Source organism: Oryzias melastigma, linkage group LG20, assembly GCF_002922805.2.
Source record: "Oryzias melastigma strain HK-1 linkage group LG20, ASM292280v2, whole genome shotgun sequence".
Lineage (NCBI taxonomy): Eukaryota > Metazoa > Chordata > Actinopteri > Beloniformes > Adrianichthyidae > Oryzias > Oryzias melastigma.
Genome location: NC_050531.1, coordinates 17,575,409 through 17,590,583, shown reverse-complemented (window position 1 = coordinate 17,590,583; position 15,175 = coordinate 17,575,409). Strand labels below are relative to the sequence as shown.

Sequence of the window (15,175 nt, the reverse complement as noted above, 5' to 3'; positions counted from 1 at the left end):
ATAAATAGCTAAAAGTGGCATTTTAGAATGTATTATTTAGCTAAAATTTGCATTTTACAATATGCTAATTTGCTAAAACTAGCATTTTTAATATGCTATTTTTTTTGAACTAGCATTTTACAATATGCTAATTTGCTTAAAGTAGCATATTTTAGCAATAGTTTGCTAAAAGTTGCATTTTACATTATGCTAATTTTGCCAACATTGTACACTATGCTAACTTGCTAAAACTAGTATTTTACAATATGCTAACTTTCGTACATGTGCATTTTGCAATATGTTAATCAGCTAAAGCTAGCATTTTACTCTATACCATTTTGGCAAAATTTGTATTTTGCAAACTGGTATTTACTAATATTCTTTTTTCTTAGTATTTAATTCTTGAATCTTTTCTTTAAAAATCTTAAATGATAAAAAAACAAATACAAATTCTTAATCCTAGACACTTACAATTGTTCATATCTCACATGTTAAATGTAAATGATTTTTAATTTGGATCAATTTCCAATCAGAGCTAATGTCCCTTAAAATGTTGCTTTTTGAAAATTATATGAGGCTAAATGTATATTAAGTTGATTTTTTTGAAAAGCATAAATTGGTGAAATGTTTCTAACATTTTGGATGACCTTGTTTTTAAGATGACCATGCTGACATACAGCTAAACAGAGCGTGAACTTTTACTAAAGACGACCTAAATGTGTATTGGTCGTAGTAATTTTGATGATCAAAAATGACTCCTATCAACTAAAGATTAGAGCACCAGCATGCGTCTTTCTTTTGTACAACTTACAGTTACTTTATCTTTGAGCTCTATGTAACAACAAACAAACAAAAAAAACTTTCTGGCCTTGTGAATAGGTTTCCTCCCCAAACCCAAACGACATATTTGGTGTGACTGAGAAATATTTTAAATTGCGATATAAATGACAAAAAAAATTTAAATAATTTGTCAGTTGTATAACTAAAACATAAAGGAAATCATTTTTTTACTAAAAGCATAACTAAACTTGTTGACAGCATGATGCTTCAAAGTAGTGACAGTGATCTGGATTTTTCTTCTCCATCTGTTCACGGTGGGACCTGATTTTATCCTGGTTTGTCTTTGCTGGCTTAGACACGGTCTTGGCAAGCTTCCAACCAGAAAACCCAAGCTCTGCCCTTACAAAGGTGGAGAATGAAGCTTTCTTAGGTACATTTCACTAGTACCGGTCTGGACTACCCTTTTCCATTAAAACTGCCTCAATACTTTCACACCATCCGAAAAATTGAGACTCATCTGAACGTTTTTCCAGTCTTCTCTTGTTCAATTTTGGTGAGTCTATTTGAATTGTAGCCTCAGTTTCCTGTTCTTAGCTGACAGGAGTGGCACAGGTGTGTTCTTCTGCTGCTGTAGCCCATTTGTTTCAAGGTTGGACATGTTCAGAGATGCTCTTCTGAGACCCCAGGTACAACCAGTGGTTAGTTACTGTTGTCTTTCTATCAGCTGGAACCATTCTGACCATTCTCCTCTGACTTCTGGCATTAACAACGCGTTGCCGCCCAGAGAACTGCCGCTCACTGGACATTTTCTCTTTTTCTGAGCATTCTCTGTAAAGCCTAGAGATGGTTGTTGGTGAAAATCCCAGTAGATCAGCAGTCTCTGTAATACTCACCCATCTGACACAAACAACCACGTTCAAAGTCACTTCAATCACCTTTCTCCCTCATTCTAATGCTCCGTTTGAACTGCAGCAGATCCTCTTGACCACACGTGCCTAAATGCATGGAGTTGCTGCCATGTGATTGGCTGATTAGAGGCAAGAAGTTGGAGAGTTGTGCCTAATAAAGTGGCAGGTATATAACCGAGGATGTGTCATCTTATGTCACTTCTCAAATATTGTTTATCTGCAGAGTTGACAGGCATCACAGTCAAAAATGATTCAGCTCAAGTGTTGCTTGTTGTCATCTGAACTGCTTTTTAATGTAACATGTTTTTTCTGGCACTAGTTATAACTATTCTCACATCCAGCTGTGTCTGGTTTTGTTTTTGCCCCCAGGGATGCCGCACAAATTTATCGGCAAAGGACAAGGGTCAGGCTCAAGTTCTATGAAGACCGATTGCTAAAGCTGCTGAGGGCACAGCTCTGAGTCCTAACAGAGTTTTGTCAGTCCAAAATGAGGAGTTACTAAACATTGAAATGAAAAATTGCCACCCTGTAGACTGTGTTTGTGTTATTGTTGCATGTTGGAGCTTGTTTCTCCATTAACATACTCACTAACCATAAATACTCCCTCCCAATGGCTTTTAATGGGAACTCTGGAACAGAAAAAAACATGATGACTCAACTGAAGCCTTTTGAACCTTTGAAGCTCAGAAAAAGCTTCAATTTAGTTAAAGCTGTGAATATTGTACTATGACTTACATTTGTTTAAAAGAAAAAGTTGAACCCAGAAGCAAAATGCTTAATGATCTTCTTTTTTTCCAATAAAGAGAAACCAAAAGGCAACTCTTCAGACATGATGATATTTCATTGAAAGGTTGCTAGCAACGAACCAAACATTTTTCTATGTGTCCCAATCGCGAGATTTGCACCAAGCCTCTTCCAACCATAGGGGGCGGACATGCACCAAAAGACAGTAAAAAAAAAAGAAGTCCCTCCCTGTTTGTTCAGTGTGAACACCTTGGGCTAAGCACATTCAAGGATCTGTGTTTAGGGCTTTCCTGAACGCATGACATACGTAGTTTTAATGTTAAAGGCTGCAGAATCGGGACTGCATGGTGGTGTAGTGGTCAGCACTCTTGTCTCACAGCAAGAATTCCAACTGTGTCCTGTACATGTGGAGTGCGCATGTACTACCTGTGCGTGGGTTTTTGTCCAGGTACTCAAGTTTCCCCCCACAGTCCAAAAGCATGCTTTATGAGTAAATCTTTAAATTGCCCCTAGATGTGCATGCGATTGTGTATCCCTACAATAGACTGGGACCTACCCACCATCACCCAACAGTAGTTTGGATAGGCTTCAGCAACCATGTGACCCTAAAAGTTGATTCGGCAGGTTCTATAAAGGGATGGATGGATCTACATCACAGTGACTGGATCAATAAAAAAGATTATGTAGTTCTTTTAACACTGTACTTCTATAGTAATTTTGATATCTAAAAATTATTAATTAGCAAAATACAGAGGTCTATTAATCCACAATCTAGTGACGAAGAATCCACAACGGCATCGAACTTTTACAGCATCCACCCATCCCTTCTCTTCTCCAAAGCTTGGGGGCAGCAGTCTTAGCAGAGATGTTCAGACCTTCTTCTTCATACAAACATCTCCCAGTTCTGCTGGGGAACCCCCAAGGCGCTCCCAGGCCAGCTGAGAGACGGAATCCCTCAAGTGTGACCTGGATCTGCCCTGGAGCCTCCTTTGTATAGGAGCAAAATACCTCTTCAGGGAGGCGTCCAGGAGGTAGCTGAGCAGGAGTTTAAATTAATTTTAGTTTTGCATTATTGTTTTCTTGCTTAGAGGGACAATTTAATTTAATAATCTGCTCAAAATGTACCCTAAGAAGGAAGGAGCACAAAAGCATTTTAATTTTAGCTCATGATGTATTCAAATGAAATGGATTCGGATACATTTTAGGTGTCATATAAGCTACAATGAGCACATTTCCCTTAATTTGTAGCTGCAATTACATGTTCCAGACAACGTTTCCTGTGGCCTTTTTAAAATAAAAAAACTGCAATTCAGCTCCAGAAGCAGCAGGGGGAACCAGAGAACCATGCCTCACTGCTGCAGCTCATGCAAAAAGAGTTATTTGCACAGACTACTGCAACATTGAGCGTTGAAGGGTGCAGGGAAGGGCAATAATTATTCTATCACGTCCAATCAACATTTCAGTAAAATAACTTCATATTGGCATGGTGTGCACTTCACCAAAATCCATCAAATCCATCATAGTTGCCCGCTGTCAATGCAATTAGTAGACTAAGCAATATACAGGCAGGAACAAGAAATTATAAAAACAAATATTTCCGACAATTTTTTGATGTCAAAATACACCACAATAATTACAAACGTGTTTTTTTATTGATATATTCATCATAATTATTCAAATTAAGCCTACTTGGATTTAATCCAACATGCAGGTTCAAACAAATTATTAACATGTTAGTCTAAATTTTGATTTTTTTTTCCCATAAAAATGTCCAAACAGTCCATTTAATAATCGGGAATGGTTGTAGCCGGAACCGGAACCTCTTGTACAGTAGGGTTGCGTTTACGTACGAAAATATTGTCGTTTTTTTAAATAACGAAGACCATGGACGTTCTAATGAATGGTTTGGAACAACATTGAAAGCGGTGCGTAAAAACATTTAACAGCAGCACAATATACGGTCATGAATAGGGTTTGATTTTTAAATTTGAAATCATAATATTTCAACTGAAATTATTGACATTAGTTTATTTTATAATTGGCACAAAATAAAGCGTTTGTTAAATGATAGTTAAAAAAATAAATTAGCGTATCTTTTGAAACCAATGAATAATAAAAAATTAAGGAGTATTAAAATCAAAAATTAATTTTAAATTGAGAAACCGCTTCAGCTATTGAAAATCCAACTATAATGTTGCACCTGAATGCAACATTATAGCGGATGTAGCAGCAGCAGCAGCGTACAGTCCACGGGCAACCATGTAGCGCTGGGCGCAGGAATATCTAGTCCGGTCTGGTTAAAGTACAATGTTTTTTATCTTTATTTATACCAATATCAAGACAAGAAGATGCTTTTGTAAGGATAGGTGAATGCGCGCGAGGAAAGGGCGCGTGAGCGGCGGCTGAAACCGAAGCACTACTTCCCTTCGCTTTAAGGTTTGGAAGGGGAGGGGGCATTTGGGGGGGCTCTTCCTTTTAAAAGCTCGTCTCGAAAAGGCTTTAATGGCCTCAAATGTTCGAACACACACGTTAGAGACGCCGAAGGAGACGGGCGTGTAGCGCTAGCGGATACAGGGGCGAGCCTGCTGCGGTAGCTTGCACCAGGTCTGTATCCGCGTTACCGCCCCGTCCGTCACCCCCCTCTCTCCTCGTCTCCCCGACACAACGCCGAAGACAAACTCGCGAGGCGCCGAAATCCGCCGCGCGCCATGGGGAATACGACATCCTGCTGCGTGTCGTCGAGCCCCAAGCACCGGAGGAACAACCACTCGAGACTGGAGCCCTATCGACCGGAGCCGGAGCTCAGTCGTGTGGACACGAGCTGCAACCTCCAGCACATCAGCGACAGAGAAAACTTAGACGGTGAGATGCAAAACCCTGGACAGAAAAGTACTCACAGAGCCTCACATGCTGGTTTTAGTCTGATTTATTGCACATTTTTTTCTCTTTTTGAACACAGTGGTTTAGTTTCCTTCAGTTTTTCTTTGACATCACGGCTGAAGTGTTGTCATAGCGTCAGCTTAAGTGACACACCCACCCGTAAAGACCCAATCGTGTCCTGCGCATGCCCTTTAAAGACAAACAAAATGTTCTTGTGGCATTTTTTTTTGGTCTTATTCCGATCATCTTCCGAGCTATTCTAAAGTTCCCAGTGGTCATTTAATTATGAATATGCTTTATTAAGTGTAATTTTATTTTTGTAAATTACGTTTTCTAGAACATAGTTTATGCAGAACGCCAGGAGTTCATTTCAAATTTGGCTTAATTGTGAAGCGTAAATCCACTCCACTTCCCATCATCCATCTGTTTACTCCATTGACGGTACAATTAAACTGGACTGAGGGAGTGTGATGTCACCCATAGATAATTACTTACTTCCAGCTCCAGCGAATTGAAGTCAATTCAGAAGCCATTTTTCCGCAATACGGACATCGCCATTTTGCAGCCAGATGACAGTGATTAGTCAGAGTCGTCTGAGCCAACGTATCTATGGCAGCGACACCATGCCATGCAGGAGTACCAAGTCCACACCCCTTCCACTGAAAGAGGCTGTCAATCGAATATTCAAGGTGGGGTCTGCAGGCACCACATGGTTTTACTGAGGCATCTGATTGGTCATTTTATAACTTGAATAACTTGTGATACAGAAAAAAATACTATGGAAAAAATTTGGATTCGCAGGAAAATAGAAGAAGACGAATAGTTATTCTGAGTAATAGAATAACTATTTATTCCTCAATGGAAGTCTATGGGATTTTATCTGTTTGGAACATGAAGTCCAGTTCTCATACACAGTCAATGGTTTACTCATACCCTCTCTAGTTTAGCTAACCTAACATTACCTAACGAATCTAAAGGTGGATTCACAGAGGCGGCCAGCTCCAATGTTAATCAATGGTACAGGCGCGCTCTGAGGCGAATTGAAGCCCCGCGGCGCGAATATGAGTGATGGGGGCGGCGCGAAATTGTTGTTAATCGGGAGCAGACAAAAAAATTCAGTTTGAAAAGGTTATAGAAGAGACACTCGGTGGGCCGCAACAGTTGAAGGGGGAGCGGTGCAGTGCCCGGCCCCAAGTCAGATGCAGATTTTATAGTAAACTCCTGCTTCTCCGCCAAAACTATTGACTGATCTGGTCGCATTTTGGATTCAAGACGTCCGACACGGAGCAGAAGACTTCAGTATGTAAACAAGCTAGGAGCCTATTCCCGCGCCGATGCTAACACAATAAACCCTCTATCACTCAAGGAAAGTCCACAAAAATGAACATATGAGATTACAAAAATAAGAGATAAGCTAAGCTGCATCAAGTATCCAAACACTGTGATCCTCGTGATCTGCTCCCAAAAATTTGCAGCGTCCAATATTGCTGATTTATGATCTTTGTAAATATAGTAGAATGTCATAAAATATTTATGGTTCTAGAATAAAGAATATAGTTGGATTTTAAAGCCGAATGCGCTGCTCAACTGTCACCAGAAGTAAACAAATCTTCGAAATAAAATGTCGGTGAACCTTCCTGTTTTCAAAGTAAGATTAGCAAGTCCTACTTTATCGGTTCAAAAATTGAGACAGAAGTTCCGCTCACTGACCTAAGTTATGAAAGAAAAAAAAAAATTAGCTTAATCATCGGAGCTTTAGCTCCAGTGTTTCTATTGTTTTGGTTATCATAACTCTTCAACCGTTGACGCAATTGATGTAATTCTAGGAGAATTTTATGCAAAAATGTGTTTTCCTACTCAGAAACATGAAATTGTTGTGCACTTCAAAAAAATGCTTTCATAATTTTTTTTCTCAAATTCAATTTAAATACCTTTTGTTTTTTAAATAAATGTGAAGGCTGCTGTCTGTTAGCCACATCTGTTCTCTTTTGATTTATTTTTTTACACTAAAATGTTTGTTTCTGAATAGTGACTATTCAGTTATCTGTCACTTAAGATATTCAGAAAAGTAAGCTATGACATTTTTTCAAAGAATAGCTGAAAATATATCTTATTGTTGTATATCGTGATATTTATCGTTATCGTGAGATAATATATTTTATATTGTGATATACCTTTTTTTTCCATATCGCCCAGCACTAGCTCCAAAGATGATTGGAGTGAGTCTTTAGGGATTCAAACTAATGCAATTCACACATTTCCATTTAGTTTAGATGCAGTTTTTTTTTACGTTTGCTGATGGGCAGTGTTGATGATGGGATGGCGAGCTGGGAGCTCTACCTTGTTTTTGCTGACAAACCTTCATACTTAATGGAAGATCTTTTGGGTCGACCCAGAAAACCATGTTCCAAAATACATAAAGATCTGCATAAAATGTTATCTCTACTCTGATTTTTTTTTTTTTTTTGGACAAAACAATGGGAAATCCAGTGAGTAAGGATATGCGAGGCAGGAAAGGAAGCCATCCCAGCAGGCTGCCACCGTGAGGAAATTACTAACCAGAATATATGAAGCAGCAGGACTCCGCCTTAATGCTGCAAGCTGTGGGGAGAGAAAAGGCCAAGCGCCTCGTTGTTGAATGCATCCTTCCTGAAGAACGACAAACTGGTGCTTTTATCACGTTTTAGCTGCTTGATGCAAACAGATAGTGGTGCTTTTCTGAAATCTTTCACTGATCTTTTTCTACACAGTGAGAAATCACACCTTTACCTGATGTGGTTTTGTTTTCACAAGGGCTGTGGATCATTACTTACCAATTCCATTCATGAATTAAGGTCAACAATTCCCAGATAGAACCATGATTTTTACTATTTAATTTATTATCCTATAAGGTTGCTATTTGCGTGTGTTTTTAGTTTTACTCTCAATGTTTTGCTGACTACAAGTCCAGTAAATAAATGACAAGAAATAGTAATGAAGACACAGCAAAACCTTAATAAAAATGACGCTAACAGCTAGAAAATACTCAGTTCTTTGATCTAAACTAATAAGTGTTTCCAACAGACATGTTTTACAAACGGACTTTTCTGGAAATACCCATAGACTTTATTTCAGAACTTATTTCAGTAAAACAAACTTAAGTTTATTTTTTTTTCCATCTACAAAAGAACATGTTTTAGCTTTACTTTGAAAGTGGGAACCTTCACTGGACCTTTACTTTGATGATTAATTTGCTTGGTTTCATTTACATACAGACACTAAACAATGATCCTGCATTTATAGCAATAATGACATTACCTGACATTTACTCTATTATAGTTATTAGGGCTGTAACGAGTATCTGAATACTCAGATACTCAGTTCCAGAAGAAACAAGTACAAACATTTGTGATTTCTCATATTGCTGATTTGTAATCTTTATAAATTTTTATGTTAGTTAAAAAATCACTTAAGGCAATATCATTATTGCTTTAAAATTGCAGAATAATGTTGAATTTTGAGTAAATAAACAAAACTAATCGTATGTGCTCCTATCACCAGAAGTACATTTTTTTTTCAGTGTTGATGAAGTTTTGTAAGATGTTTTTGTAGATGGAAAAAGTTGAGACTGATGTTCAGTTTAGTGAAATAAGTTCTGGAAAACAAAATATTTTGTTTTTAATACAGTCAACAATTTGAATAAAAATTCAAATGAATATTTAATGAACATTTTATGTAAATCTTGTGACCTCATGTGGTGGAGAAAACGTACCGGTACGGGTAGAGTGGAAGTGAGTCTTCTATCTTGTCATTGATCTTCTGGAACTGGAGTCAGAAAAACTTTGAGGATGGAAAAACAGAAACTGCAGAACATTTTTAATATTTGTAATTCTGGCTGGGACCTTTCTGTGTGGAGTTTGCATGTTCTTCCTGTGCATGTGTGGGATTTCTGTTTGCTGTCCCTTCACTTTGGTGGGAGAAAGCTGCTACTCTGTCAGTCTCAGTGAGATAGTTTTAAATATACTTTTCTTTTTCAAGATACAATACGCCCTAATCCGCTTTGTTTATTTGGGTTTATATGTTTTGAAGTACTTTATATATATTTTATTAAATAAATGTTTTGAATCTTTTCTAAAAGTAAATTGTAAGCTTTTTACTTATTTTTGTCCTGTTGTTTTTTCCTTTTCATTGATCTGAAAAATTATCTGAAACCTGACTGATGACATGATCTGTACCATGAGTTTTGTGAAGCCTTAAAAAATCCTACTTAGTGACTTTTACCTATTGCGGGTTATTTTTAGAACATAACGCCTGGAACAAATGAGAGATGACCATAAAGTCTTTTTTCATTTTCACTCACTAGTACTTATTGTAGTTTGGACGTACCATCCCAGTAATGAACACGCAGCATTCCCTTCATAAAAGGTCATAAAATATTCCTAAATTAGATTAATATCTTGGAAAGCAGAGAAGTGAAAATGAAACAGCTGGAACTGGTTTGAGTTTTATTTAATGTAGACATCAGTAAATGAGCAGCGCCCCGAGGCTCTTCATGTGTCCCTGCGTTCATCACAGTTAGTTATTTCAGGATCATACACACTCGTATTGATGGGTCTGGTTTGCAGGCTAATTGAAATCTGAACATGGATTATTCATGCGTGGTTGATGAGTCTGGGGAGTCTCCACATTACAGTTTTCAGACTAGTTGACCTATATGTTACGCATGAAATATTTTAGATTTTTTTTGCAACATTTTTTTAGTGTATCGTTTGAATATTTGCTGTTTTAGAATTGCTTCCAGTTGACTTTTCAAATCAGTTTCTGCCTTTAATGTATTCTTTCATGGCGTTACATTGATGATACTCCTTCACTGGTTTCTTCTTTTTGTGTTTTGCTTCCTGAAAATCATTGAATGAATGGTTTTTTGACTATTAGTTTCAGTTCAGATCTAATTTGTCATCAAATAGCTCTTGTCATGTGAGGTTTTTGGGCAGTTTGATCTGGCCCTAACCATGAAAGCAAACCAAAAGAATGTATTTTTTCGGTTTTCTTTGTAAATGAACTGATTCTGCAAGGCTGTTCTAGCAACAAAACATCAAACTCTGAAGCGCTTTTAAAGACCCACTCTGAAAAAAATTGTTTTAGGTGTTTTTAACCTGTTCTTGTGCCCTTTTTTCTGAATAATGAGGTCCGTATGGCTGGATAGCTTCAGTATTGTTTGCCATTTTTGTTGTAGCGGTAATGTAGGTTGAGGAACTGTAAGCTAGCGGGAGAGATTATAAACAAATAGCTGTCAACCGAGGGGAGGAGAAGGGGAGTGGGGTGGGGTTACTTTGCGCCAACAGTCCCACCCACAACTTAGAGGCGAACATCTGATGAACTACTGAGGGTTGTTGTGGGACTTTAAATAGAACCTAAAACAGTTAATTTGCAGGTTTAGACTTAATCCCCTTTTTTTGTCGCTCCGTTGAACAGGGTCTGTGTCTAAAAACACAAATAGATCGGAAATTCATAATTGTCACCGTATAAAACCCAATATCTGTTAATAGGAAACACAAGTACCTGTTGTTTGCAGTTTCTAAATCACATCTGCTTGTGTGACCCACTCACAGAGGGCCTTTTATTTCTGTTTTCCTTTCCTCTGATGATGTGAGCTTTTATTTTAAGGCAAAATGATCTGATTTAGGGTAACAGTGATGTGCTGTGATAATCTCTGGTGTCTCGTCACAACTACACAGTTTTAAATATTATTATCCTTTGTTTTAGTTTGAGATTTTTCCAGCAATTCTAGTTTTTCATCTACCAACTGATTGATTATATTCTGAGTTATCTTTTGTACATTTGTCTGATCACTTCAATTAAAACACTGGAGAATGGATCAGCTCAATGTATATCATTTTGAATTTAAAGACGTGGAATAGTTTGCATCTCGTGCTTTGACTGGATCTGGGGATTTTTTTTTGTTTTGTTTTTTAGCTCAATGGTTTGGTTTCTGCTTGGACTGATGCGGGGGCTTGGCAGTACAGTGCTTTCTGAAAATAGAAAAAGTAGCACAAACTTGGTGACTAAGTCTGTGAAAGTCTCTAACAACAGCAGAAATTATAGCTTCAGTTGCTGCTAGTCTCTATTTTGAATTAGAGTATCTAAATTTAGCAACACTAAGTTGTTTTTTTGCTGTTTTTTAAGCTGTTTTTTTCATCGTATTTTTTGCTTTTTTTTCTGTGTGCATATTTTGGATTTTTTTTTTCACTGTCTATGGCTGTGTATGACAATAAAGTTTCATTGAAAAGGCCATTCAATAATTTTTCTAAATGTTTGCATCAAATCTTTCTGTTTTTGTGACGTTGTGACCTGTGTATAGGATAAAGATAGAGTCACATGCACAAACATGTACAGGGATTGATCAGTACTAATACTGCAGGCTTTTAGGCTGTCCAGGCCTGTGGAGGGACATAGAGTGGAGCGGCGTGTTCAAGACGCATCTTAAGGATAGAGCAGGTGTGTCTTTCTGGGCCTTTGAGGCTCATTGAAAATGGGACGTACAGTTTTTGTGCGTGTGATAAGTATATTTTGAAGTATTGGTGAGGCCAATGGAAGTTGCATGCTCTTATGATGTATGGGTTATGCTGTCACACTCATTAGTAAAAGACTGGTCACACTGCCCCTATGTTTAGATACGTATATATGTGCGGACAAAAAATGGGCAAATCTGTATGGGGAAAGAAAAATCCATGAACAAGATTTGCACTGCTTCAATATTTCACATCAAGTTTCCTCCAACTGTAGGTTGCGAACATGTGCTAGTATCAGATAGAGACAGTTCAGTGTTAATACCATGAGCTAAATGCACATTCAAGAACGCGTCACATGCCTGTGTGTGAATGCAGTATCAGACATAAGTGTTTCAGAAAATGCTGCTTCTGGAGTGTTTCTCTCAAGTGTGCTGGCCTTGGCAAAGATGCTGAAATTAGTTTCATGCTTCTGAATGCTCACAGACAGCTGACATAGCATGTGTGGGAAAAAGGCCTCAAGCTTTTTTTCCTAGTCATGGGGCTTATTCTTTGCTTGACTTCGAGCTGTCAGTAGTGCTAAAGTGAGTGTTTTAGAAAATGTCAAAACAGGAGAGTGTTAGCAGTCTTAATGAACGAGGAACAAGGCATTTGTCATGTGCTATAAATTGACCACTTGCTTGGATTTAAATTTACTCGCATCAGTTTTTATTTTCAGCGTTAATCAGAAGCATGTGTCATTCCATTTCCTCACCTCCGAAATGAGGAAATCAGTGGAAATATGTACTTGTGCATCAAAGTCATCAGATTTGGTGAATAGAAAAGGCCAGAACCTAACAGAAAAACATCAGATGTGTCACGGCTTCATGCTTTAAAATTATTTTTCAAATGGCACTCTTTAAAGTGATTCATTTTAACTAAAAGACCTGCATGTGACCTCATCCGCATGGAGGCAACAATCTTAAGGCTCTCATATGATGCTATAGACGACACGTCACATCTTTTTGTGGTGAAATGAATCAATGAAGCTTTGTTGGACTTAGATGAAGCTAATCTAACCAGCACCATCAGATAAGACGACGGGATGTTTCTGGAAGGTGTCGAGTTAATACAAAGCATCCAATTGGCTGGTAGAGGTCGAGCTTCGTTGCCACAAAAGCCTCGGCAACACCTGACAGGCGGTCCGATCTGCAGATACCTGCAGAATTGTCCATTGCACTGTGATTATCAGATAACAGACTTGCCATCTGCTCCTTTTTGTCTCGGGAAATTGTCTTTTTATTTTGGGCCTGCTGTTTTCAGGTTTAGTAGATTCTTGATCAAACTCTGGGCGAAATACTCACCGCTCCACCGTCTGCTTTTTTGTAATCGGTGCCATCACGCAGGAAGGATGATGAAGCATCAAAGGGTTACTTTTTACAAACCGTTTGGGACTGTTTTCTGCAGTCAAGCTCATTGCTGACAGTCGTTTGGAAATGTCAGCACAGCCAGTGTAGATCTCAGCACAGGCGGCCTATCTGTCATGTCAGGCTCCTTTCACAGCTTGACACTGGATAAACCTCACACTGAGTGACACAGTGTTTTGGATTAAACGAGAAGCCGTGAGCGTGGAACTGAGCGGTGGCGGGCAAAGGCATCGCGCCTGAACAGCTGTCACAAGTCCAGCAAATGCTTCAAATTGTTTCCACAGACCATAGTTGACAGAATGTGTTATGGGCATTGACTGTACGTAAGAGCTGGACTGAGAGACTCCTCCTCTTTTGCATTACAAACAGGAAGTACCGGCTGAATCCAAGAAGCCAAAATCTCATAGATTTATATTTATAAATAAAAAGGTAGTCATTGTCAGAGTAACCAGTCTTGATCCGATAGCTGTTTTTTAAACACATTCTTGCTAAGCTTCATTTTTCATGATATTTTTTCTATAGTGCAAGTTATTCAAGTCAAACTGGCCAATCAGATGGCTCAGTTAAAGTTGGTGGTGTCACGTACAGATTCTTCTCCCAAGCTCGCTTTCAACTGGTAGGGGTGAGAACTTCCCACAAGCTCATTCCTAATTGGCGATGGTGGTTACCATTGACTCAGACTGATTTGGACCAATCGCTGCTTACTGCAGACATCTGGCTCCAACATAGTGACGTCCGTAATGCGAAAAAATGACAACTGAATTGAGTTCCTTTTGCTGGAAACAGAAGTAAAACATTTTCTTTGCGTGATGTCAACTCACTCAGTCCACTTCTCAAATACAGTCAACAGTTATGATTAGAGCTGTGGATTAAAAGAAGATCTGTCAGTAGCCCACTGAAGAGTTGGTGGTTTAATTCCCAGATACCTCAGTTAAAGTCTCCTTTGTTAAGATGGATGTAAAATAAATAAATGGATTTCCTTTATCTAAGCATTGCTCTGATCTATAAACATTTCTATGATCTTGTTGATTTGCAAAGATAAACACTCGGTGCACTTGGAGCAAAGAGATTTATTTATTCATTTATTTTCTGTAATTATGTGCATCTTTTCTTTCTTTTCTTTTCTTTTTTTCTTTAAAATCTAACTTCAATCTATTGTCCTACTGATATGATTAAAAAAAAGTTACACTTTGGAGATTGAGACTTGAGTGTTTGAAAAAACTTGTACTTTGTGTCCTTAAATGCTTTTTTTAGTATTGCACTATTTCTGTATTTGTCATTTTCTTGGTCAACTTCGTGCCATGAGTAAAAATACTTGTATTGCACTTTTCCTTGAGGACTTAACTGAAATCAATAAACCACAAAGTGAAACATAAGGTTGTTAAAAAGACCCACCTCTTTTTAGCTAATTTAGAAAAATCTAGCATAAACTTTATCCAATTGTCAAAAATGTAAGGTATAAATATGGATGTTTGTTGGAGATATTTACCTGGAGGATATGGCAGGCAAAGGGAATTCCATGTCAGTATGCCAAATGTTTAAGATTTCATTTCTTAGTCATTTCATCTATTTTAAGATAAGTGACTGAAGCACACTGCCAAAATATTAGTTTGATTCAAAAGCAATAATTAGAAATACAAAAGAGGAACCATGTTTTTACCATCAAAATAGAGAACATCTAGCATAAATAGATGACAACATATTTGTGGCTCATCAATTTATCAAAAAAATAAACAAAAATAGCCCCCCCCAAAAAATCCTAACCTTATGTTCAGTCACATGATGTATCGTGTGTTTCTATTAGGCAAAACTGTATACACGCTATGAACCAGAGAGAGACTGAACATTAGACAGAGAATGACAGCATCCTTGGCTGTCAGTGTTCCGGCTTTGATGGCCCCGCCTTTACCATATGAATTATAGCAAGCTGCGGTTGCCTAGCTACAGGGTGCAGAGGATGTGAGGGAGAAAATCGCTGGGAGGAATGATG

General features: G+C 38.1%; 1 protein-coding gene across 4 annotated transcripts in view; it reads left to right on the top strand.

Annotated features, from left to right (window-relative positions):
- Positions 1-4,604: 4,604 nt before the first annotated feature.
- Positions 4,605-15,175, top strand: part of ccny (cyclin Y) — a 28,261-nt gene continuing 17,690 nt past the window's right edge. The window contains exon 1 of one of the 4 annotated variants that reach the window (XM_024280190.2): positions 4,605-5,273. In XM_024280190.2, the coding sequence (XP_024135958.1) occupies positions 5,120-5,273 (154 nt within the window). In that variant the 5' untranslated portion in view covers positions 4,605-5,119. The remainder of the gene's footprint in view (positions 5,274-15,175) is intronic. The other 3 variants (XM_024280191.2, XM_024280193.2, XM_024280194.2) reach the window with 3 other exon arrangements.